Source organism: Callithrix jacchus, chromosome 8, assembly GCF_049354715.1.
Source record: "Callithrix jacchus isolate 240 chromosome 8, calJac240_pri, whole genome shotgun sequence".
NCBI lineage: Eukaryota > Metazoa > Chordata > Mammalia > Primates > Cebidae > Callithrix > Callithrix jacchus.
The window spans coordinates 138991060-139016341 of record NC_133509.1 but is presented as its reverse complement, the minus strand read 5'-3'; the positions used below and the strand labels follow the sequence as shown (position 1 = coordinate 139016341).

General features: G+C 64.5%; 1 protein-coding gene across 19 annotated transcripts in view; it reads right to left on the bottom strand.

The window, feature by feature from the left end:
• Positions 1–5938: 5938 nt before the first annotated feature.
• The window catches only part of KIF26A (kinesin family member 26A), a 43940-nt gene continuing 24596 nt past the window's right edge, over positions 5939–25282 (bottom strand). For 8 of the 19 annotated variants that reach the window (XM_035261672.3, XM_035261676.3, XM_078336016.1 and 5 more), the window contains 12 exons: positions 20473–20662; positions 15696–15908; positions 15014–15107; positions 14409–14671; positions 14140–14323; positions 13389–13551; positions 12950–13112; positions 9429–12348; positions 8661–8866; positions 8517–8534; positions 7430–7580; positions 5939–7203 (listed from right to left, as the gene is read on the bottom strand). In XM_035261672.3, coding sequence (XP_035117563.3) covers positions 7022–7203; positions 7430–7580; positions 8517–8534; positions 8661–8866; positions 9429–12348; positions 12950–13112; positions 13389–13551; positions 14140–14323; positions 14409–14671; positions 15014–15107; positions 15696–15908; positions 20473–20662 — 4747 coding nt within the window. In that variant the 3' untranslated portion in view covers positions 5939–7021. Of the gene's footprint in view, positions 7204–7429; positions 7581–7639; positions 7839–8516; positions 8535–8660; positions 8867–9428; positions 12349–12949; positions 13113–13388; positions 13552–14139; positions 14324–14408; positions 14672–15013; positions 15108–15695; positions 15909–20472; positions 20663–25282 lie in introns of those variants that run through there. The other 11 variants (XM_035261673.3, XM_035261677.3, XM_035261679.3 and 8 more) reach the window with 5 other exon arrangements.

Below are 25282 nucleotides of genomic sequence, written 5' to 3'. Positions count from 1 at the left end.
GGGGCCCAGGACCCAGTGAGAAGCCTGTGGAGGCTGCTGACGTGACCTCACTCCCAGTTCCCAGGGAAAAAGGGGTTGGGAAAGGACCAGGCTGGCCTCATGAGGAACACATAGGCCCAAGAGCAGCGAAGGGACCCGCAGCCCAGGAGGGGCCAGTAGAGGCTCCACTTCTGCTCCCGGGTACTGCCCATCGGCCAGGCTGGTGAGCTCTCTGCAGCCACCGTCCCCTATATTGCTGCTGTTCTGCCAGTGGCCCCACCCTAGCCACTGCCACCAGCCTCCCTGCCACCAATGCTGCTCTGCCACCATTCTGTCATTGCTGCCACTGTCCCCACACCACCCACCACCAGCCTCCCTGCCACCAATGCTGCTCTGCCACCATTCTGTCATTGCTGCCACTGTCCCCACACCCTCCAAGTGTCACCTCCCCCAGCCACTGCTGTGGGTTGCACGTGCAGTCCCTGGGATGGTGACCACAGGAGGAGGCTCACAGGGAACTGGGAGTCCAGTGCCTGCTACTGAAGCTGCAGGCTGCTTCCCAGACACCTGCCATGCCCAGCCAGGGTCACCAAGTCCTTTGCCCAGATAGGAGGATCCTGAGTCCAAGGGTGAAAGGCCTCTGCTCTTCTGCCTCCTGCACATCCCAGTCCTTAGAGTAAGGAAATCCCCTGGTCTCCAGCAGGGATGGAGGCAACCAGCCTGGCAGGGCCCCAGGGAACCAGCCCATGGCCCACAACCCCTCCCCCGCTCTGGGAGCAGTGGGGGCTGTGGAGCGGCTCCGGTGGGCCCCCAGGCCATGCAGCTCAGCTCCTGTCCCACTGGCCTGCCCAGCCCACCAGCTCTGGCCTCTTCTCAGCCGCCTGATAGTCCCTGCCCCTGCTTGGCCCACCAACCAACATGGCCTCCCGTGCCAGGGCTGGGGTGGGCAGGGCTGTCAGGGCAGGCCTGGACTTGCTGGGTGAGCCAGGAGGGAACCTCGCCCCATGGCAGGGGCAGGCTGGCCAGGTGCCAGGCCGGCCTCAGAGGCCACAAGAGACACCACCTGGGAGGACCGTGCTGGTGCTGGGGCATCCCAGCAAGGGCCTTACCTGTGTCAACTCCCCTAATCCCAACCCCGCCCCAGCCCCAGCCATCCAGTCAGCAGCCACCTGGCTTCCCGCGTCAGCTGGCCCTGACCCTCCCTGCGAGCCCCTCCCATCCTCCCCTGTATGCTCCAAATCCGTCCCTACTCCTCGAGGAGTACCTACTGGAGGCTCAGGCAGCCCTTGCCCTCTCAGGGCCTCAGTTTCCCCAGAAGTTCCGGAAGCAGGAGGCAGAGGCTCCCTGCAGGCTGCATGGGTGCTGCTGCCTCAGCTTCAGCCTCAGTCAAAGAGCTGGGTCCTGGGTGGCTGCCGCTTTCCCATCCATAAAATGGGTGAGTCCTACTCGAGCCATGCCCCAGCCAGCTTCCCAGCCCCAAATGATAGGGCTGAGGGCTTTGATGTCCCAGATGAAAGGCCACCCCAGCTCCCAGGCTGGCCCCAGGACAGTGGACTCAACGGCCGGTAAAGCAGGCACCACCCTCCAAGAGCCAGGCCTGACTGTGGGAAATGGGCCCTGTCTGGCCTACGCAAAGACCACCATCCCCGAGGCCCCAGCCAGGCCAGCCCAGCCGGCAGGGAGGACCAGGGTCCACGGCAGCTCCCCAGCAAGAAGCAGGCTCTGGACCCCTCTGACTCCTCTAATGACAGAGGGACCAGGAGGGGGCAGGTGTGAGTTCTAGAAAGACAAGGACCCCACCCAGACAAGCCCCAGCACCCCCCCATCCCCTGCAGGTAAGCAAATGCAGGGCAAGACAGGAGTAAGGGCTCAGCACCCCTACGGCAGCTCCCCTGGTCCCTGAGAATGGGGTACTCTGGCCCACCCATCCCCACTCAGACCCCAGCACTCTCCTGGTTCCCACTGACAGAGTGCCTGGCCAGTGCCTCTGTGCAGAAGGTCAGAGATCACAGCCAACTGGACTGGGTTCACAAGACACAGAGCAGGCGGGTTTCTCTGAGTCTCTCAAGGCGATCGCCCCTACCCACCCAAGGTCCACCACACCCACCCCGCCACCCTTGCCTAGTTCCCCAAACCCAGCACAGAGCCGGCATGCGTGGCCCTCGGCTGGGTAGGAACAACCCTGCCCTCCACATTAGTCTAGAGTTCCTGCTCGGACGATCCCACAGGCCACCTGCAACGGGCACTGGGGGCCTGGGTGTGACGACCCTGTGGCCTGACCTGGGGGCCATGTGGCCACATGAAGGACTAGGCCCGTGGGACCCAGCGCAGGGCTGGCAGGAGGCTTTCTGCAGACGGCTGAGCGGTCCTGGACCTGCTTCCACCACAGCCGGAGCCCTCTTTAAGGGGATGCAGTCATTCATTTGTTCATTCATTTCTTCAACAGCTGGTGTTCGCCAGGCCTGCTGGGCCTAGCCCTGTGCCCAGGGTCGGGGAAGGTGATGACAGACCCATCACAGCCAGGAGACAGGCAGAGTCCACACAAGGTGTGACGTGCCACGGCAAACGCCCGGGCAGCCACCAAGGAGGGTCCTGACGATCTCCTGCCTGAAGCCAGGGAAGGGCACCTAACCAAGCCGGCTCGGGGGTGGAGGGAGTCCCCGACGGAGGGAGGGGCTACACAGCCTGCGCTGGGCAGGGGATCACAGCATGGGGGGCGGTGGGGGGCTCGTGGCCAGGACCTCGGGTTGAGCATGGAGTGGGGCAGCTGGAGGCCAGTACAAAGCCACAGGTAAAAGCAGGGGCCCAGATGCAACCTTCACAGGCCAGGCAGGTGGGAGGTGGCATGGGGACAGGGTAACCAACTAGCCTAAGGAAGCTACTCGTTCAGCTGGGTGAGAAGCAGACAGGACCCGCACGGGCCAGGAGACAGCCACAGCAAGCAGACAGACAGGACCCGCACAGGCCAGGAGACAGCCGCAGCAGACAGACAGGACCACACGGGCCAGGAGACAGCCGCAGCAGACAGACAGACAGGACCCGCACGGGCCAGGAGACAGCCGCAGCAGACAGACAGACAGGACCACACGGGCCAGGAGACAGCCGCAGCAGACAGACAGACAGGACCACACGGGCCAGGAGACAGCCGCAGCAAGCAGACAGACAGGACCACACGGGCCAGGAGACAGCCGCAGCAAGCAGACAGACAGGACCCGCACGGGCCAGGAGACAGCCGCAGCAAGCAGACAGACAGGACCCGCACGGGCCAGGAGACAGCCGCAGCAAGCAGACAGACAGGACCCGCACGGGCCAGGAGACAGCCGCAGCAAGCAGACAGACAGGACCCGCACGGGCCAGGAGACAGCCGCAGCAGACAGACAGGACCACACGGGCCAGGAGACAGCCGCAGCAGACAGACAGACAGGACCACACGGGCCAGGAGACAGCCGCAGCAGACAGACAGACAGGACCACACGGGCCAGGAGACAGCCGCAGCAGACAGACAGACAGGACCACACGGGCCAGGAGACAGCCGCAGCAGACAGACAGACAGGACCACACGGGCCAGGAGACAGCCGCAGCAGACAGACAGACAGGACCACACGGGCCAGGAGACAGCCACAGCAGACAGACAGACAGGACCACACGGGCCAGGAGACAGCCGCAGCAGACAGACAGACAGGACCACACGGGCCAGGAGACAGCCGCAGCAGACAGACAGACAGGACCACACGGGCCAGGAGACAGCCGCAGCAGACAGACAGACAGGACCACACGGGCCAGGAGACAGCCGCAGCAGACAGACAGACAGGACCACACGGGCCAGGAGACAGCCGCAGCAGACAGACAGACAGGACCCGCACGGGCCAGGAGACAGCCGCAGCAAGCAGACAGACAGGACCCGCACGGGCCAGGAGACAGCCGCAGCAAGCAGACAGACAGGACCCGCACGGGCCAGGAGACAGCCGCAGCAAGCAGACAGACAGGACCCGCACGGGCCAGGAGACAGCCGCAGCAGACAGACAGACAGGACCACACGGGCCAGGAGACAGCCGCAGCAGACAGACAGGACCACACGGGCCAGGAGACAGCCGCAGCAAGCAGACAGACAGGACCCGCACGGGCCAGGAGACAGCCACAGCAAGCAGACAGACAGGACCCGCACGGGCCAGGAGACAGCCGCAGCAAGCAGACAGACAGGACCCGCACGGGCCAGGAGACAGCCGCAGCAAGCAGACAGACAGGACCACACGGGCCAGGAGACAGCCGCAGCAGACAGACAGACAGGACCACACGGGCCAGGAGACAGCCGCAGCAGACAGACAGGACCACACGGGCCAGGAGACAGCCGCAGCAAGCAGACAGACAGGACCACACGGGCCAGGAGACAGCCGCAGCAGACAGACAGACAGGACCCGCACGGGCCAGGAGACAGCCGCAGCAGACAGACAGACAGGACCCGCACGGGCCAGGAGATAGCCGCAGCAGACAGACAGGACCACACGGGCCAGGAGACAGCCGCAGCAAGCAGACAGACAGGACCCGCATGGGCCAGGAGACATCTGCAGCAAGCAGACAGACAGGACCACACGGGCCAGGAGACAGCCGCAGCAAGCAGACAGACAGGACCCGCATGGGCCAGGAGACATCTGCAGCAAGCAGACAGACAGGACCCGCACGGGCCAGGAGACAGCCGCAGCAGACAGACAGACAGGACCACACGGGCCAGGAGACAGCCGCAGCAGACAGACAGACAGGACCCGCACGGGCCAGGAGACAGCCGCAGCAGACAGACAGGACCACACGGGCCAGGAGACAGCCGCAGCAAGCAGACAGACAGGACCCGCACGGGCCAGGAGACAGCCATGGCAAGCAGACAGACAGGACCCATACAGGCCAGGAGACAGCCGCAGCAGACAGACAGACAGGACCACACGGGCCAGGAGACAGCCGCAGCAAGCAGACAGACAGGACCCGCACGGGCCAGGAGACAGCCGCAGCAGACAGACAGGACCCGCACGGGCCAGGAGACAGCCACAGCAAGCAGACAGACAGGACCCGCACGGGCCAGGAGACAGCCATGGCAAGCAGACAGGACCCATACAGGCCAGGAGACAGCCGCAGCAGACAGACAGGACCCGCACGGGCCAGGAGACAGCCACAGCAAGCAGACAGACAGACAGAACCCATACAGGCCAGGAGACAGCCACAGCAAGCAGACAGACAGGACCCACATGGGCCAGGAGACAGCCACAGCAGACAGACAGGACCCACACGGGCCAGGAGACAGCGCAGCAACAGCCAAGGCGGCCCCAGAGGCCACACGTGTGGGCCAGGGAGTTTGAAAACTCAGAGAGCTCAAGGAGCCGGGGATCCCCCAAAGGGTCTGGGGCTGCTGGCCACAGGAAAGCCCAGCTAACTGGGGCCAAGAGAGAGCCAGGCCTGAATCCTCCAGGGAAGCACCTCCATCCAGGCTGCCCCAGGAGGGGGCTCCTGTGGCTTGGGGGGCCCTGAGCCCACGAGCAAAGGCAGGCAGGGGGCAGAGGATGGCAGTAAGACTCTGGGAGAAAAGTGTTGCTATCAATTCTCCCTGACTTCCTCACATAGCATAACCTAGTGGGAAGCGTGCCAGGAGCCCCTCCAACAAGGCTGTTTCCTGCCAGCTCAGCCCCCATGCCTGGCTCCCTGACCCAGCCTCAGGACCCAAAGATCTGGGCAGTCAGAGATGAAGCACAGGCTTGAATCCCAGCCCTGTCACATGCCATCCTCTCTGAAGGGCCCTCGTGGTGCCATGGGCCCCACAGGGGCTGCAGGGCAGTCCCTGGCACAGCCCCCAAAGCCCTGGGACCCTGTGGATGCATCCCTCCCACGCTCACTGTCCTTCAGTGCAGGGACCCTCAGGGGGACACACCAGGGTATGAGGGGTCTGCGGACACCCGGTGAACTCAGCAGCCGTGTGAACCATCGATGCATCTTTAATTCACAAATAGAAGCTGTAGCAAGATGTCATCTACACATTTGTACAAAGGTTCAGACGTCCTGTATGAGGCAGGACCGACCCTCAGAAAACATGAGCCTGTCATGTGGGGAACGTCGCCAACACTCACCCCTCATCTGCATTTGGCAAGAAGCACCTCCCAAGACCCCCCACCCTGCCCAGGGTGCCCCTGAGGCAGCCGGCCTCCTGCAGCTGGAGAGAGCCCGGTCCCCAGGACACCTTCCATAGAAAACCATAAAAACATAGATCATTTGTCTTCAAATTCCCACGGCAAATTCCGCATTTATGGGCAAAATGATACAAAAATATGAACGTAACAGAACCTTTACAAAACCCTTATCCCCCATGTCTGTCGTTGATCGTGGCGGTCTGTTTTGTTTTTTTGCTTGTGGTTTTGGTAAAAATTCCTGCCGTGGAAGAGGCCACTTGTGCCTGTGGCTCAGCCCTTGTTAGCTGCTCTCGGGACAGAGTAGGTTCCCGGGAAGGGAGAAGACCTAAGGGTCAGCTGTCCCTGCCCAGGAGACCCCGGGATGGATCCGTGCTGGGAACCCCACACAGATCCCCACAGCCCGGGCTCTGCCGAGGAAACCTTTGTAAAAGAAGAGTCATCCTGAACCCTGAAAGGCTCCGGGGCACGCAGGTAAGTCCCGCTCCACGAAACCGCTTGGCTGCAAAGAAGGCAAGACGGACGCAAACACAACCCTGCCAGCCCCGGCCCAGAAAGACGCAGCGGGGCCGGGCTGCGCACAACTGCTGGTGTCATGAGTCTGTAGCACCAAATGCAAAAGGGAGAAACGTCCAAATCAAGGTCAAAGGCACTTGCGTTGCTGTTGGGTGGTGATGGCCTTCTGGTCCCTCTGGCACCCTCACTCTTTCCGCCACGTGGCCGCCCTCACTCCGCCACACCCCGTCTCCGCTCCAGGACCCGTCCTGCACAGAAACCGCTCTGCACCCTCCTCCCACAGCCCCCACCACATCCTCGCTCTGTCCCACGTCCTGTCCTCCGGCCCCTGCATGTCCCGGCCTCCTGACCGGTGCCTAGCCTCAGACGTCCACCTCCTGCGGCCCCGGGACGGCAGCCGCAGCCGCAACACTGATGTCGAAGCAGGTGACCATCATGACATGCGCCTTGCACAGGTTCACGCACTGCTCCAGGGCAGCCGTGGCGCGCTCCAGGGCCGCCAGGTACTCAGCCGACTCAGGCTCCAGCTCTGGGTCCACCTCGACTGGGGAGGGGATGGAAGAGGAGGGCACCTGGGTCAGGCCCGAGGCTGGGGACAGCCACCTGTCCCCCTTGAAGCTCCAGGAAAGGCATCTTGGCCCGGCCAACCCTGCCTCTTAGCCTTCCCACCACGAGGTACAATGGGGCTCAGGGAGGGGAGGGCAGGCTTCAGGGCACACAGTGGGCCAGGGAGCCACGGCAGGCTGGGTCTGCAGGCGGGCGGGACTCACACTGCGCCAGCCAGCGGCCAGGCTCCAACATCAGCCGGCCCTGGGTCTCAGCCAGCTCCTCACACAGGTGTTTGTGCTTGGCCTGCACCTCCCGCAACCGTTGCTGCCTGCGCTCTGCCAGCCGCAGCCTTGTGCTGACGCATGCCAGACCCTGAGAGACGGGGCGGGTGGGGGGCTCAGGCACGGGACCCTCTCCCCAGGGACCCCCAGCAGCCTTGTGCTGACGCAGGCCAGACCCTGAGAGGCGGGGCGGGTGGGGGGCTCAGGCACGGGACCCTCTCCCCAGGGACCCCCAGCAGCCTTGTGCTGACGCAGGCCAGACCCTGAGAGACGGGGCGGGTGGGGGGCTCAGGCACGGGACCCTTTCCCCAGGGACCCCCAGCAGCCTTGTGCTGACGCATGCCAGACCCTGAGAGGCGGGCTGGGTGGGGGGCTCAGGCACGGGACCCTCTCCCCAGGGACCCCCAGCAGCCTTGTGCTGATGCAGGCCAGACCCTGAGAGGCGGGCTGGGTGGGGGGCTCAGGCACAGGACCCTTTCCCCAGGGACCCCCAGCAGCCTTGTGCTGATGCAGGCCAGACCCTGAGAGACGGGGCGGGTGGGGGGTTCAGGCACGGGACCCTTTCCCCAGGGAGCCCCAGCAGCCTTGTGCTGATGCAGACCAGACCCTGAGAGACGGGGCGGGTGGGGGGCTCAGGCACGGGACCCTTTCCCCAGGGAGCCCCAGCAGCCTTGTGCTGATGCACGCCAGACCCTGGGAAGTGGGCCAGGTGGGGGAGCTCAGGCATGGGACCCTCTCCTCAGAAGCCCCAGCAGCCCTGCTGTGACCCTCTGCCTCCCTTCACCCACCAGGCCTCAGCAGGCACAAAGTGGGGGCGCCAAGGCCGGGCAGGGGACGAACCTGGGGCAGCCCACCCACACCTGTCTGGGTCCTGGCATGGCTCTAGGACCACCCTTCCCACGACTGGGGAGAATTCCAGCGGACGGCAGCAGTGGCCTCAGGACACCCAGCCACCCACCCACCCACCCGCTGCCCAAAGGAAGTGTTGGGTTTGCCACAGGCTTGGGCTGGGCAGAGCCACTCCTACCTTGCCATCCTGGGAAGGCTGTGGACAGAAAATGAAGTCAAGGGCTGCCTGGCTGCACCCCCAGAGGTCTGACGAGCCCACCAGATGGCCCTGGCCAGGCCTCCCCACCAGGGCTCACAGACCTCAGCCCACCTCAAGCCCTACCTGGGTGGGGGCCTCCCTCGGGGTGGGGCGGGGCCGCTGCAGGCGCTCCACGTCATCAATCTCGTATACCTTGATCTCGAATGGCTCCTTCAGGGAGCCAGCCAGCGGCGGAGGCAGGTCCACCCACTGCCCGGGGAGGGTGGGCTTGCGGCCCAGGGCAGCGGCGTCAGGCAGTGGGGCGGGAATGAGGCGCCGCCGCTGCAGACCTGGAATGCAGGGCCAGGCACGGGTGAGCAGTCTCTGCAGGGGCTGAGGAGCCAGCTGGAGTCCTGACCTCGAGAGCTCAGGGGTCCAGTCCAGGAATCCTCAGCCCGGCGCTCTGCCCAGGGCAGGGAGGGAGCTGACCCCAAGCCAGGCCCACAGCTCTCAAGGGCACCCCCACCCCCACGAGGGCCTCCCACTCTTCCTGCTGTGACCTGAGCAGTTCTGTCCCTTGGGGCAGCCCTGGTGGGGGCCTTCCAAACATCTGGACACTCACCAGGGAGGCACCAGGCCCAGGACCCAACCCCAAGTCCAGTGCCCCAGCCTGGCGTCCCCGTGTTCACCCTGACACAGACCAGGAGCAGCCCCTGGAGCAGGGGCCACAGAAGGGCAAGTGCAGGGTGTTTATAAAATAGAGGGCTGTGCCGTGCCATCCACACACGCAAGCCTCAGGCGAGTCTGTCAACAGCCCAGGCCTGTGTGCATCTGAGTCCTTGAAGGCCATGCCCACGTGTCCACATCTCCCCGCTCCATAGACTGTAGAGGGCTGTGCGCCTCTGCACCCACCTGTGGCCCTCTTCTTGGGGGACTTGAGGCTGCGGGTGCGGGCGCCCGGGGAGGCAGCCCCACTGTCACTCATGGAGTCTGGGGCAGAGGATGCGCTGCCGGTGGCCTCACTGTCACGCCGCAGGCTCTCGTAGCCGCTGCTGCCGCCGCTGTGGTGGAAAAGGGCGGTGCGGCCCATGGCGGGGGGCAGCTCCCCACTCAGCACGCTGCTATTGTCGCTGCCATGGCCACTGCTGTAGCGCTGGGGCCGCCGAGGGGCGGTCACCTTGCTGTAGGGGGAGGGTAGGGCCGGGCCTGCAGGAGGCCGCTCCTCCCCCACGTTCACGCCGCTGTCGTGGCCGCTGTCTGAGTCTGTCGAGCCCCACGAGGGGCCGCCTCGGCCCGGGGCCCCGCTGGCTGACAGCTCATGGACACGGCTGTGAGCGGCCCGGAGCGCCTGCTTGGTGCCCATGATGGTGCCCCGGCCGGCCTTGGCCCCGATGCTGGGCCCGGCACGTGAGGCTGCTCTGGGACCGGCCATGGGGGTGCCGGGGCTCCTGCCTGCCACAGAGGCCACTGACGGCTTCACTGAAGGCCCCAGAGCCCGAGACCCACCAGCCACCAGGCTACGGCCCTTGCCCCCACCAGCAGGGGGTTTGGGGGCCCCTGCAGCCTTGGCCACACTGCTCCTACAGGTAGGAGCTGGACCGTGCGTGGGGCTGGAGGGTGGCACACCAAGCTTGGGTACGGCACGGGGAGGCCGCCCAGGGACCTCCCTGCCCTTGCTGCTGCTGCTGTGTGCCAGGCCTTCGTACCGCTCCAGAGACGCGTGGCCGGCGGGACGGTGCGCTGTGTCTACCTTGCTGGCCCGAGCCTTCAGGCTGGACGTGGCCCTGAAGACAGCATGGTCAGCCCGGCCACTGGGCCTGGACTCCTCCTCCCCGCGAAGGATGGCAGCAGCTCCGGCTCGCACCAGGTTCACGGTGTGGTGAGGGACCGAGGCTGGGCTGCTCCTGGGTTCCAGGCTGGACTTTCGAGTGGGAGGGGCTGGGGGGGCCGCGCCGCTGGGCCTCGGGAGGAAGCCCGCCTTGGGAGCCACACTCTTCTTGCTGGTGGGGGAGGCCTTTGGGCTGCCGGAGCAGGCCCCCACCTCTGCCAGAGCGTCCCCACAGGACACAGCTGGTGTCACACCCAGCGTGGTGGCACCCCTCTGCAGTGGTGGGATCCGAGCCACAGCCTCTGGCCTGCAGGCGGCCCTGGCTGCCACCTCACACCCGTCCACCACCCTCTGGGCACAGGCTAGCATGGCCTGGGCCTCAGACAGCCGGGAGGAGCCTGGGGTGGGGCTGGGGTCCCTGCTGACAGAAGCTGCCTGGGCATCGCACTCTCCCACCCGGAGCAGCCACGGGTCCTCGAAGAGGCCCCCACGGCCAGGTGGGCTCTGGCCCAGGCGAGTGCAACCGACGCGGCTGGCAGCAAAGGCAGACCTTGGTTTCCGAGGAAGGCTGGAGTGGATGGTCTGTGCTGTGGACGCCCCCCAGGAGGGTCCGGCCTGGGGCTCCCTGCCGGGTTGGGATGGGGCCACCGCTTCCACTTCCTCAGGACGTGGACCCCAGGCTGGTCTGGGACTGTCAGGCCTGTCCAGCTCCAAGAACCCGGAGCTGCTGTCCCCCAAGGAACCACCCAGGGCAGGGGGGCCCCCAGGGTCCGGCCCTGCCAGCAAGTCAGGGCTGAAGGGGGGCTGTGGTGTGGGGCCACGGCTGTCAGCAGTGCAGACGCTGACCTCACTGAGCCAGGAGCTGATGGAGGAGCCGTGACTGCTGCCGGCACAGGCCGTCCCCTCCAGGGGTCCCCCGTCAGGGGCCTGCGAGGTGTAGGCGTCGAACTCATCGTTGATGCTGCTGATGATGCTGACTGGCCGGGACCCCGAGGCCAGGGCCTGTAGGGAGCAGTCACTGCCGAAGCTAGCCAGGCTAGAGGGTCGCCCCGCTCCAGAGAGGCCCCCCAGGGACAGCTCTTCCACCACCGTGAACACCAGCTCATCCTCGCCGTTCAGCTCCACGGGCCGCTGCAGGGTCACCGTTGTGGTAAGCAGGCCCTGCTCTGGATGGTGACTACTGGCAGCCAGGCGGGGGCAGGGGGACCCAGGAGGCATCGGGGACCTGGCCTCCTGCCCACTCATGCCCACAGGAGGGGTCCGTGCCACCCCATCAGCACCTCCTCCCCCAGGCTCCTCTGGGGCTCTACAGGCTTCCAGCAGCTGCGGGGGTGGGGGGGCTGGGCTGGGCAGTGGCCTCCTGCCTCCGCCCACTGTGGCCTTGTCTGGAACCAGCAGCTCAGTCCGGGTGCTGCTGTCCTCTCTCTGGTGACCCCAGACACTGGCCTTGGAAGGCAGCTCAGGGGTACCCTGGTGGGTGTCTAAGCCGGGGCTGCCTCGAGGGGTGCTGGCAGCCACTGGGGTGCCCACGGCCTTCCTGGGGGATGCAGCCTCTGGTGGCGAGGATTTCCGGCCCCCTCGGGCAGGGCTGGCCTGAACTCCATTGGTGCTGCCCGGGGCTCCCGAGGGGCCCCCGCTGCCATCCATGCATTCCAGCCGCTCCTGCAGCTCTGCAAAGGTGCTGCAGCGGAAGTGGTCTGCGTCTCGGGGGCCTTTGGAGGGCCGGTGGCGGCTCAGGGAGGGGATGATGGGCACGAAGTCAGGCGGACCCTCGTTGTCAGTGAGCTCCCGGTCTGACAGCGCCGCCCCACCGGGCCCCACATAGATGACCGTGTCACAGGACTGCTCACTGCTGGAGGAGTAATCAGGGTCACTGGGCAGGCAGGGAGGCATGCGGTCGGGGTCCAGGGCCACAGTGCGCGGGTGGAAGGGCCGCAGGTGTGGCGGCCGACGGGCACGGCCTTCCTCACAGGAGCTCTCCCCGCCAGAGGAGCTGGAGGCGTACTGGGGAAAGAAGAGTGGAGCTGCTGAGCCTGGGCTCCCCGCACCCACTCTCGCATCCCACCCCTGACCCCCTAACCCTCCCCAGAGCGCAGGCCCAGTGCTGTGGTCACTGTGATGAAAACCACGTAGCCACCACCAAATGCTGGGAGCGGTCCTGCATCTCGGGCAAAGAACCTAAGTGACCGTTCTCAGCAACTTCACAAGGAAAACAGTGTTACAGCCGCATTGGGAGGAACGAGAAGCTCAAAAGGGGAGCACGCATGCCCAGGCCGGCAGCCAGGACTCAGACCGAGGGCCGCGTAACCCCGGAGTACCCCAAACTCCACCCTCCAGCCCCAGAGAGGGGCCCCCAGAAGCCCCTGCAGAGTTGGTGCGGCTCTCCCAAGCACCCCGGGGCCCGTGCAGGGGCAGCAGGCTGGAGTGAGGCCACACAGCAGCTCCGGTTCTGCTCACTGTACCCAGGGACCTCAGGCTGGGCTCCCTGCCCACCGCGGAGGGCTACATGGGCACAGCCTCAAGACACCAGAATACACAGGAGGGGTTACCCAGGCTCCAGGCCACTTGCTGCCCCTCCCCCACCAGGCCAGCAAGGGCTGCGCACCTTGGCCTTCTTCCGGCGGAGGCGGTGGATGCGGGCGGCGAGCTGCACGGTGCTAAGTGTCTCCGCGTGCTGGGCCGGCGCATCCGACACATGGGCGATCATGGTGGTGCGGCAGCCAGCGGTGGCCAGGGACTCCTGCAGCAGCATGGTGAGCCTGTGGTCCCTGGAGGTCAAGGGGGTTCAGACACCAGGGCTGCAGAGGGAGCTTCGAGGGCAGGGTGGCCGGGGGTGGCCCTGGGCCCAGTCAGGTTGGCACCCAGCTTTGGCAGCAGCCCAGTGTGGGCCCCAGGCAGTCCACAGGGAGTGAGGCCTGTCAGGTGGTACAGAAGCAAAGGCCCAAGGAGCCAGGGCCCAGAGCAGTGCCGGGCACACCCGACAGGAATCTGGCAGGTCACCAAGGGGCCACCCTGGCCGGCGCCTGCCCAGGGCTCACACTCACCGGTAGGGCACGTGCTTGGCTCCGTTGACCAGGGCCAGGATGACGCTGCCCAGGGCTGACAGGGACAGACACAGGGGACCCCCGGGGGCCTCCCCAGCCCTGCCAGGCACCGCCTCACAGCTGCCCAGGTCGATGAGGTGCAGGCGGCTGCGGCCTCCGGACACTGGAACCACAAGGTAAACAAATGACCGTGTAGTGGGGCCCCGACCCTGCTCCACAGCCCACCCCAGACCCTGCTCCACAGCCCACCCCCGACCCTGCTCCACAGCCCACCCCAGACCCTGCTCCACAGCCCACCCCCGACCCTGCTCCACAGCCCACCCCAGACCCTGCTCCACAGCCCACCCCAGGCCCAAGCAGGGGACCGCAGGGGACATTCCCAGACCCTTCTCCACAGCCCACCCCAAGCCCAAGCAGGGGACCCCAGGGGACATTCCCAGACCCTGCTCCACAGCCCACCCCAGGCCCAAGCAGGGGACCGCAGGGGACATTCCCAGACCCTTCTCCACAGCCCACCCCAAGCCCAAGCAGGGGACCCCAGGGGACATTCCCAGACCCTTCTCCACAGCCCACCCCAAGCCCAAGCAGGGGACCCCAGGGGACATTCCCAGACCCTTCTCCACAGCCCACCCCAGGCCCAAGCAGGGGACCGCAGGGGACATCCCCAGGGACACTGGGTGATGGGCCCCTGAGCCTGGGTCTCCACTGACGCGCCTCCCACAAGCACCCAGAGTGCAGGCGTGGCACCTACTTCCTCCCCGGCCGCACTTCTCCACGCGGTACTGGTAGACATGCAGCGTGAACAGCATGTGGGAGCTGCCACGGGTGTCCTCGCCACACCCTGCCTGGCTGGTGCTGCGGGCCGCCAGGGCCGCGTCCAGGTAGAAGGCCGCCTTCTCGGCCGTGGGTGCCCGCAGCTCACTCTGGTTCTGGAGCTGCAGGAAAGGCAGAGGCTGCGGTGTCTTCAGGGCCGCCCGAGCCCCGCCCCCTCCCCCAAGGTGGGACAGTAGGCCGGCGCACCTGCGCCCCACACACGGGGTCCTCCCTCAGGTAGACTCCTGGAGACTGGGCGTCCTGGAGGCTGCTGGGGGCCACCTCGGCCAGCAGGTCCCGCAGGCTCTGGTCGCGGCCGCACACCTCCACAGCTGAGACCCGGACTGAGAAGCGGGTGCCCGTCCTCTCCTTGCGCTCCTCGATGAGCCGGAAGAGCCAGGAGATGGCGCAGGGCATGATGCCAAGGCTCTGGGGTGAGCTGTCCTTCCCAATCATGGTGTATGACTTGCCTGGGGACCACACAGGCTTCAGGCCCTGCCATGCACCATGCTCCACACGCCACACGAGGAACACCACGTGAGGGACACCACTCGAGCAGCCCACAGAGCCCCCAGCCTTCCTGGGGTCCTCAGGGCCAACCTGGGGCACTGAGACCTCAGGCTACTTGGATCCATCCTAAGCCTCTCTGCGGGGGTTCAGCCTCCTCTCCACAAGCCCCTCACCCCACATGCCCCCCACTGCCCACGTGTAGAACCAGCCTCCTTTGCCACCAGAAGCCAACAGCAACCACGGAGACGAGGACGGGAGGGGGTGCCAGCAGGACCCATCTAGCGTGGGGCAAGGGCGCTCACCCAGGCTCACGTGGCCAAAGGAGAAAATGCAGCCATCAGCCCCACTGACCACCGACTGGAGCACATCGGCCACGGTCCCCGAGCAGACTTCCGCCTAGTGGGGGTGGGAACAGAGAGTCAGGCAGGTGCCCAGGCCCAGGGCGGCGGCCCCTTCCTTCTGCCACATCTGTGGGCCTGAGGCCAGTCTGTCCTGGCACATGCAGGCAGTCGGCCCACAAGGAGATTGGGCTGCACACCCGGGCCCGGGACAGACCTCCCACGTGCTCACGGAAGGCACGGAACACACACAAGATGGACTGGTCAGACACGTGCACACACACCCTCAAAGCACAGCAGTCCCGCTGCCGGCGGCAGGCCACGACAGGGAGACAGACACACACGGGACACAGGTGCACCACACAGCACCAGCAGCAGCACTGGGCGCCCCAGAGCCCAGAGCCAAACAGCTACTTAGAAAGCATCCCGGGAGGGTGGGCTCCAGAAAACCAGGCGTTTCCCTGCGGACTTGGCCTGGTGAGGACACCCACGGAGGCTGGCCCAGGTGATGAGGGAGGCAAGCCGGCAGTGGGCCCCCCTCACTCACTCTTCCTCTGCACTCCGCACAGGGAAGCAGGTACAGATCGGACCTGTGTGCTGAGCCAGCAGCCGGGCCCCGGGCCCCCAGGAGGATGCCTGCCCATACCTGCTCGGAGTCCTGGGGGAACACAGCATCGAAGGCAAACATCTTGGGAACTGCAGCCGTGGTAGCTCGCCGGGGCCCTGAGCTGCCCGGGGGACCGGCGGCCGGATCGTAGAGGATCACCTGCTTCTTCCGGGGGTCCACCTTCAGGAAGGACATGGCCTCGGCCGAGCGCTGGGCCCCCTGTGCCGGCCAGATCCGCAGCATGACCTTCACCTGGGTGGAGGCGGGAAGCACCTAAGAAGCTGCCTCCGCCCAGCTGGCCAGTAATTACAGGGCAGGAGGGGCCCAGCTCGGGTGGGGACAGCAGGCCAGGCCTCACATGGGCACCCTCACTGCAGGAATGTGGACGCCACACCCCTGCTCCAGGCAGGAGCAGATCCCATATGAGGTCAGCGGAGCAAGGAGGTGAGGGCCAGGGAGAGGCAAGGCCGATGCAGTCTGTCAGCACCGAACGAGCAGCACAGAGAACAAGGGGGTGGCAGGCTCCAGATGCCTCCGTGAGAAGACGGACGGATGCTCAGGTCCTGTAGGGCAGGTCAGTCCAGGAGAGGGCAGGAGGGAGGAGCCAAGCCCCCAGGCCCAGACCCTCCAGGCTGTTCTCCCAGGCTAAGCCCAAGCACTTGCAAGACAAGAAAATAAACCGCCCCACAGAGGCGTGAGAGCCGCGGAGGGGTGGGGGCCGTGGAGGGGTGAGAGCTGCAGAGGCTGGCACTGCCAGGGGAGGGCTCCAGGGGCATGGCTCCTCCGACCTGGGCCAGGTGAGGGAACTGAGCCCTGGCACCCCATGGCCTGCAGGACTAGCGTCAACAGAAAGCGGGGGAGCCCGTTCAAAGGCAAACGAGAAGGGGCAAGACAGGAAGCATCCCACCCAAGGGAAGATGCGAATTCCAACAGTCGGCCTCACCCGCCCCACTTCGGGCTTAGGGAGGCTGAGGGGGGCTGGTGGTGGGCAGGCTGAGGGTGGCGCTGGGATTCCAGCCTGACCTCCCAGGCCTCCCAGGCGGGCAGGGAACCAGGCAGCCCTCATGCTGGGCAGAAGCAGCGGTGTCTCCAAAGCACACACACAGATCTCAAACTGTGCCCCACACAGGCAGGCATGGGACTTGGGAAGACCCTGACAGTAGCCCCAGAACCCCAAGAGGGGACAGATGCCAGGGAGGGGCAGAACCCAGGATGCCAGAGCCCAGAGCAAGCACTGCAAACACTCCAAAACCCACGTGCAGCACGGACGCCCCGACAGGCAGATCCTGCGTGTGGATGCCAGGGTGGGGGCTCTGACCTGACGGAGGCTGCACCCGTGAGAACCACCCTGAACCAGGGCTGCAACGCGGAGCCAGACACAGGCCCCAGTTCCGGCTGGAGGACACCACAGACCACCCTGTGCTGAAGTCTCTGATTTCTCCACTACGGCGTAAATCAAATTACCCAAGACTCATTTCAGAGCCAGTATTTTTCTCGGATTTAATTGTAAGCGACAGATACATAACGCCGGCAAAATTGGTTTACCATGGGTAGTTCACACCAGGCGCCATCTACTCCCCCTGGGCACAGGGCACATTGATATGCAAGCGGCTGGGGCCGGCAGTGCCCGCTCTCCGGGGAGCAGCGTGAAGAAACACTTTTCTATTGTACTGCTCAGAACCTGGGCTCCATTAGGCGAGAATCGATTCTTTTATTCCCCTGACGACAAGAACAAAACTATTTCATTTCCAGACGCCGCCGCAAAGCAGACGAAAACGTGCACTTCCCGGGAATTTCTGGCAATTTTTTTTCCAGCGTGAACTCCTCACACTTCAGGAGCCAAATGGGGTCTGCAGGTTTGAGAGAGTTCCTAGCGGGAAGGAGCGGCATGGGAGAAGCAGGGTTTGGCTCTGGACATCTGCCCGCCCCTCCCAGAGCAGACGCACAACCAGGAGAGGGGTGGGGCCTCCCTGGGGAGGGGCAGAGCAGCCCACAGTGGGGACACCGGCCGTGCAGCCTGCCCCACACTGCCCTGGTCCCAGCGCAGGCCACTGTTTTCCGGGAGAGGACAGCGGGGAATGATGGTCTTTGCGGGGGAAGGCACAGCAAGTGTCTCCCCTAAATGTTCAGATTACAAAGCCCCGCTGAATCACTGCCTCATAGGGAAAAACACATCTTGCATTTACAAAGGGCTTCCAGCTCCGGAGGGGGGGGGGGCTGCTCCGCCCCCACCCAGACAGGGGTGTCTTTCTAACACCACGGTGTGATAATCGTCCTAAGTAGCACATTAATGTCAGAAATTGAACATAATCTAACTTCTGTTCTGTGACAATATTAAACATCTTTCAGGCGGCATTTCTGACTGTGACATTAGTGTTAATAACACCGGGGAGCGGGGGTGGGGGCCGTGAGAGGCAGGGAGCTGGGGGGTGGGGGATGGGGGGCTGGAAGGCTGGCGGCCAAGGGCTCCATGTCACTGGGAAAGCAGTAAGGGCTCCGGGACAGGGTGGGGGTGTGACTGCCTTGGGGAGAAGGGAGAAGCCCCACCAAGGCTGCCCCCTAAGAAACTCGGGGCCCCGGGAACAGCAGCGGCTCAGTGCAGTGGGCTCCTAAAAGAGCAGCCGACTCCTCTGCGTACCCCCCACACGGATGGCGCAAACAGACTGAGTGCCAGGCCCAGGCCAGAGCCAGGGCCCTGATCCCAGCCTGGGTGGGAACCTGGATGCTGCCTGCCCTCCACCGCCCACACCTGACCTCAGCTTCCCCTGGCTCTCAGCATAGCTCTGCAGCCCACGTGGCTGGTCAGCAGCAGCCTGACCCACAGCACCCACCTGCCCTGTCTCAAGGGGACTGTTGAGGGTGGAGAGGATCCAGATGCCCCACCCAGCCACGCCTGGGCCCAAAACACAGTCTGACGCCGCAGCCTCAAATCCCAGGGGACTACAGAAAAACAGCCCGTGCCAGGCGCAGGCACGCAGGTCAGGAGCCCCCTCCTCCCCTGGCAGTGCTGGGCATAGAGATGTCCAGGGACACAGCAACCCCCAGCCTAGCCCCCAAGTCTGCTTCACCCACCACCCCACCTCACTCCAGGCTCCGCCTTGCCCCAACCCCAGCTGAGCAACCATGGACTTCAGATGCAGAATGTGGCCTCCAGAGGATGGAAATGCCAGGTGCCCGCCAAGCCCTCCTCAGCACAAACAGAAACAAGCGCCCAGAGGGACAGACCCAGGTAGCCGGCAGGGCGCTCGGGGTGGGGACCTGAAGTCAGGGAGATCAGGAGCTCCCAGTGGTCGCACCACAGGCTCCCCTTGGACACATAAGCAGCTCCACGGTGCCAACCGCCTGACACCCCCACCCGGACCCGCCATGGCTCCAGGCTATCAGGACCACGCCACAGGCCACCCCAGAGCCCCTGTGCCCCACAATGGCCCTCCCCAGGGACCCACTGCTGACCCAGACCAGTAGCCACCATCAATTCACACCAGGACTGGCCTGGAGAGGTGGGGGGCTCGAGTCACTGAAATGAGCATTCCAGGGGCTACAAGTACAATGCTGACGATGCCACCAGGAGGGCAGTGGACACAGCCGCCCAGCAACTGCACCACGAGGGCGGGGCCAGGCACACAGTCACTTAACACCCTTCCCCAGAGCCGGCATGTTGGGAACCCTACTGCTGGCCTGACTCCTCCCGAGCTTTATCAAAACCCCAAGTTGTGGGTGCCAGGAGGCCCCTCCAGGACTACACAGCTGTGAGGATCAGGCATCCTGGACCCAGTACAGCTAGGGCAGTGGGAGGGACCCGTGGCACCCCCAGGCCCAAGGACAGGGGCCTTCTGCCAAGGGGTCTCTAACATAGGCACAGCATCCCTTCCAGATCCTGTCCCTGGGGAGCTGAGCCCCTGGGAAGCATAGGCCGAGTCCAGGGGGCATGAAACCTGATGGCCCATGTGGGGCACGGAGCCTGCAAGGCCTCCTCCAGGCCTGGAGATGCAGTGCCACCTGGAAGACGGCAGTGCTTTTGGGGTGCTAGGGTGGGAGGGGGCTGGCTGCAGAGCAGGCAGAGGGGCGGGAAAAAGCCACAGGGGGACACCACAGGTGCGGGGTCCAATCCTCACCTCCAGAGCCATGTGACCGACTTCCCACCCTCCATGGGCATGAAGGGCCCACCTCACTCCACGAGCCCAAGAACCAGGCAGTGCCAGCACCCAGCACATGGCAGGGCCACTGTCCGGATGGAGGAAGGTATTTCTCTAAGACTCAAGCCCCAGACCCCAGGCTCAGAGCTCCAGGGGCAGCCAGAGGGCAGCCTGTCCCATGAGTGATCGAGGCCCTGTGCTCTCCCAGGCTGAAGTCTTCCCATCTGGAGCGCGGCGCCAATCACCCTATAACACATCCCCCACCCACAGTGTGGGCCCTCCTGGACACGGTGACTCCTGAGAGCAGAGGGTCCCCTCCTGCCCTCAACACCCTCCGGCCGCATCTCAGTAGAGCCTACAAAAGGGGCTTCCCCAGATCAAAACCAACCCTTAGTGCCTGGGAGCCCCGTGACCTGGCTGACCTCATGCTGAACCTAGCACATGCCCCTGGGGCCCCCAGGACATGCCGCCTCCCACCCGTCCCCACAGCCCCAGTCCAGCACAGGCCCCCCTAGCTCCCTGCTACCACCTGGGCCTCAGTCTCCCCATAGCACCCCACTGACCACCCTTATCCAACACAGAGAAGGAAGTGGCGGCCTCTCCACTCCTGCACCCCTCCCTCGACCCCTCAGATGTCCCTGGCCTCCCCACCCTGGGCCCCAACGTTGGGCTGCATCTACCTTCCCAATGCTGCCAGGGTTGTCCTTGGTCTTGGAGGTGGCCCTGAGCAGGCAGGGGGGTGCCGGGGGCGGCCACAGCTGCAGGACCCCGCTGAAGTCGGTGGGGTAGGTGGAGGCGCCGCGGGAGGCTGGAGGCGGTGGTGGGTGGGGCTTCTTGCGCTTGGAGGCCAAGCTGAGCTTCTGCACAGCCCTGGGGAAGAGAGGTGGCAGGATCAGTGGTGGTGACGGCAGTGTCCTGTCACCTACCTGTAAGTCACCAGGCAATCCCAACCTGGGACCCCATCAGCCACCATCCCAGGAAGCACAGCCCGAAATGCGGCTGTGAGGCCCTCGCTCCACTTTTGCAAGTGGACGGTTCAGGCTGCGGCCTCCATGGTGTCCGCGCCCCGGGGGCTCCATCCAGCATTTGGACCGGGCCAGGGACAGGGGGTCCAGACCAACACAGGTGGGGCCCTCCCTGCACTCTGCACTGAATGCCACCCCCACAACCAAGGCCCGTGCCCTCATCCCCCACCGCAGTGGGGGCCGGACAATGAAAGCTGCTCCCGCCAACGCCCAGGCCGTGGGCAGCCATGCACAGCTATAACCTGGGCACGTCCACCTAGCTTGCCTGTGCCTCAGTTTCCACATCTCCAAAGTGGGATGAGGTGACAGTGGAGGCCTGGGTGTTGCCCTAACGAACGGACGCACTCAAGGTACCCAGCACAGTGCCCACATACAGGAGGGGCTCAGTTAACGCTGCTGTCGAGATTACTGTGCCCTAGTCCCCAGTGAGGCAGCCTTGCCCCTTGCCATACTCCGAGGCCCTGGAGCCATCCTGGAGCCACTGCCCCACTCCAGGGCCCCCGTGGCCGCTGCCACCCTTGCTACTCAGGGCTGCTGGGAAGTGCCCCCACTGCCACCCTGCCCCTCACCCGGGCTGAGTGCCTCCCGACCCCACAGCCCACCCTGAAGCTCAGCCTTGCCCCAGCACCTCCAAGGGCGGGGCATTCCTGCACCCACAGCACCCCCAGGGAACTCCAGAAGGTACAGAGTCTCCCGAAGCCCCAGACCACAGGACCCAGGTAGAGGCTAACACCTGGGTTTAACACACCCACCAGGGGAGGCCGAGGCATGCTTGGGAGCCACTGGGGTGGACTCCCAGGGGACCTCGAGTCCCAGGGGACACACGGAAACATGCATGCATACAGAAACACACAGACACAGACAGAAACACGCACACATACAGAAACACAGAGACACACACACAGATACAGAGACATACACATGCATACAGAAACACAGAGAGACATACAGACACACACGGAGACACACAGAGACATACAGAGACATGGGCATACAGAGAGACAGACACAGGCACAGAGACATGCATGCAGAGACAGAGACATACAGAGACACATGCAGACATAGAGACACATAAAGACACAGAGAGACACATACAGAAAGACACAGGCACACACTCAGACACACACACTCAGACAGAGATAAGGATACACAAACACACAGAGAAATGCAGAGACACACACAGAGACGCACACGCAGAGGACAGGCCCACCGCGCCTCTGACCCTTGGCTGTGCTGACCCTGCTGCTGGGGACGGGTGGCCAGGTCAAGCCACTGTGCCATGCCTACTCCTGGCCCGCACCCTCGCAGGGCCCCACAGCCACCCAGAGCCCCACTCCGCTTGTGGGCCCACCAGCACAAGGACACCAGGATGCCACAGCGGTGAAGGGACACACACACACACAAGGTGTCACCACCTCCAAACAGGAGGCACTCCCACACAGGGCCAGAGGCCAGGATGCCACCCAGTGAAGGGTGTGGTTGACCCTGCCCGCTGTGCTCTCCAGACCCATCCTGGGCTCCTCTGTCCCCTAATGACCCCCACAGCTCTCGGCCTCTCAAGTCCATCTGGACTCCCTAAAACTGACCCGAGTGTGGAAGGACCTGCACCCCAGTGCCGGGCCCGGCCTCTCGCTGCCCCGCCGCCTCAGCTGAGCGCTGGCGTTTTGCTTAACTTCTTTCATCTTTAATAGGAATTGTCTTTTAAGAGACCCCAGGGACGGCTTTCCTCCTAGTGAGGTGTCATCGTGGAAAATAAAAGTAATCTACGGCACGTGGCGGAGTCCTTAACAGGGCAGTGGCGGGCGGCGCCTGCAGCCACCCAGGGAAGACAAGGGGCCGGGCCGGGGGCTGCCGGGAGCAAGAATTCCAGGAACCAAACCCAGGGCTACCCAGGAGAAGCCCAGATCCTTCCAGGTGTGGGAGGCCCGCCGCCTTGGGGACGTTGGGTTGTTTGCCCACAGCTGGTGGTAGCAGTGGCACCTGCATCCAGGAGTCCAGGCCTGTGTGCCTGAGACCTTCAGACCTCACCTGGCATCACCAGCATTTACCCCACACTGTGCCTAAGCCTCGTCTCTAAGGACCTCACAGCAGTGCCTTGTCCCCTCCTCACCCAAAGACCACACAGATCAGCGGGAGGATGGAGGCCGGTGAGGTTCCCCGCACTGTGTCTGTGTGCCTCTGCGTCTCCATGGTGCAAGAAGCCCGGGCAGAGGGGAACTCTGAGACGAGCAGGGGGCAGAGCCACAGAGCCACAACCAGAACCTCGGAGTGACCCCCAGAGGGAGCAGGGAGACTGGGGCTGCGTCTGCTCGTTTGGGGGCACAGGCAGCAGGAGGCTTGGATTTTACCAGTGGCTGCTCTTGGGGGTTTTCCTGCCCACCCAGCACCCCAGCATCAGCCTCATGTTCCAGGCCCCCACCCCACAACCTTGGGTTACCCCTCAGCTTCCTGTCAGACCCCCGCAAGGGAAGAAGCTACGGCCCTGGTTTGGAGAACCTCAGCATCTAGCAGGCAAGACAGGGACGGCCTGCCCCAGCCTGCTGCGTGGCACTGCCCCCAGAACTGGGACCCCAGCTTTCTCAGCGTGGGGAGAGGGGAAGAGCGGGGCACTGCAGGTGCAGGGAGGAAGCCCCCTAGCAGATAATCTGGGCAGGAAAGGCTGAGGACAGTCCCCCCAGGGGCCCTGATAAGGAACAGGGAGCCACCCTGGACCCCTTACCTCCTCTGGAAATAGATGTGGGGACACCCAGCACGTACCCTCACTGGAGGGTGTCTGCTGGGCCTCAAGCCCATGGGGCAGGTCATGCCCACCTAAAGCCAGCTCCTCGCCCCTCCCCTGCAGCCCCCCAGGCTGGGCGGGGTCAGGGTACCAGCTCCAACCTGAGGCTGTGGGCGATAGGGCATGGGCACCCACACCCCAAGCCTCCAGGGGGCACGGTGGCCGGGCCGGTACTGGAGATGGAGCCGCACTTCGAGAAGCCAGAGGGAGATGGAAGCTGGAGTCTCAGGTCTGCAGAGCCAAAACCAGGCAGGCGCTTTGCCCTATTGGCCACCAGAAACAGCACGAGGGCTCTGCCCCTCCACTGACCCTCGCAAAAGCCCAAGTCTGCAGCACAGGTGTGCCTGGGCCACAGTGGCACACACAGGCCCCAGGCCGCCTGGACAGAGGCTGGACCCAGCGTCCTCTGCGCTTCCACCGGCCCTGGAGGTCTAGAAGGTTGTTTGCCCCACGTGTGCACCCCACAATCTGACCTCACGTGGGCGCCCGTCCTCCTGGGGCCCTTCGCCGACAGGCTGCACCCCAGCCTGCTGGCCCTCCCGGTGCCCGCTCTCACGGGCTGACCTCACTGGCATGACTCAAAGGCCCATCACTGCGCTAATGAGGCCTGAGAACGGGCACTTTCTCTGATGAAATTCAGGCCCCCATGGAAACGCCCGTCAGACACAGAAACAGCAGCCCCTACCTGGCGACCACGCTTAGGTTCAACAGCCCTTGAGGGCTCCCAGCCTTGGGAAGGCAGGAACTTGCTTTCTGGGCAGTGGGGATGGTCTCCCGCAGGCTACAACAGACGCTGTCCACACCCAACACTGCCAGGGAGCGGCAGCCCTCGGTGGGCAAGCCTGAGGGGTTTGACTCTGAAGGGAAGACTGAGAAAAAGCAGGAGCTTCACCTGCATATGCAGCCCCTATCCTCACAAGACACCTCCTCCAAGAAGCCTGCGCTGAGGCCCCGAGATGGGTGTCCCCAGCCCCTGCACCTCCTGCTTCTATAGGAACCGCCCCCTGCCGTGAGACACCAGTTTACACAGCTGTGTCGCTGACAGCAGGGGCCATGCTCACAGACCGTGCTCAGAACACGCGAGAGCAAGGATGAGTGAGAGTAGGGTCCGCGCCCCCAGAGCCACTGGGTGTCTTGTTGCAATCCACAGCCTTGCCTGGCTCATTGGTCCTGGCCATCGATTCATGTAAACAGAAAGGGAAATATTTTCCTTTTTAAAGAGAAAAATCACCTCTTCCAAACAAGAGGGTAATTTCACAGGTAGTTGGTCTTGATGGCGAGGCCCTTAATTACCCCAAAGAGACATGAAAGCCTCTGCCGTGGCAGGCAGGAATCAGTTACAGGCAACCCAGAGCTTCCACACTGGCCGGGTGAGGCTGGCGGACAGAACCCACCCTCCCTACCCCACCTCACCCCAGGGGCACCTGCCACCTGCTGGACCTGCACCACCAAGGAGCCAGAGCAGGCGTCGGGGGACCCCAGCGGGGACATCAGCAGCTGCAACTGATGGCCAGCCCTTCCCATGTCCTGGATTTTCACCCACAGGCCAGAAGACGGGTGGGGACCCCTCTCCAGACAGTGCCTTCCATGTGGATCCCTGGCTAAGCCTCTGGGCAGTGCCGCCCCCACTAGCGTGGCCCTGCCGCTGGGTGTCAGCCTGACCATCCATGGGCCTTGCCATCCAGG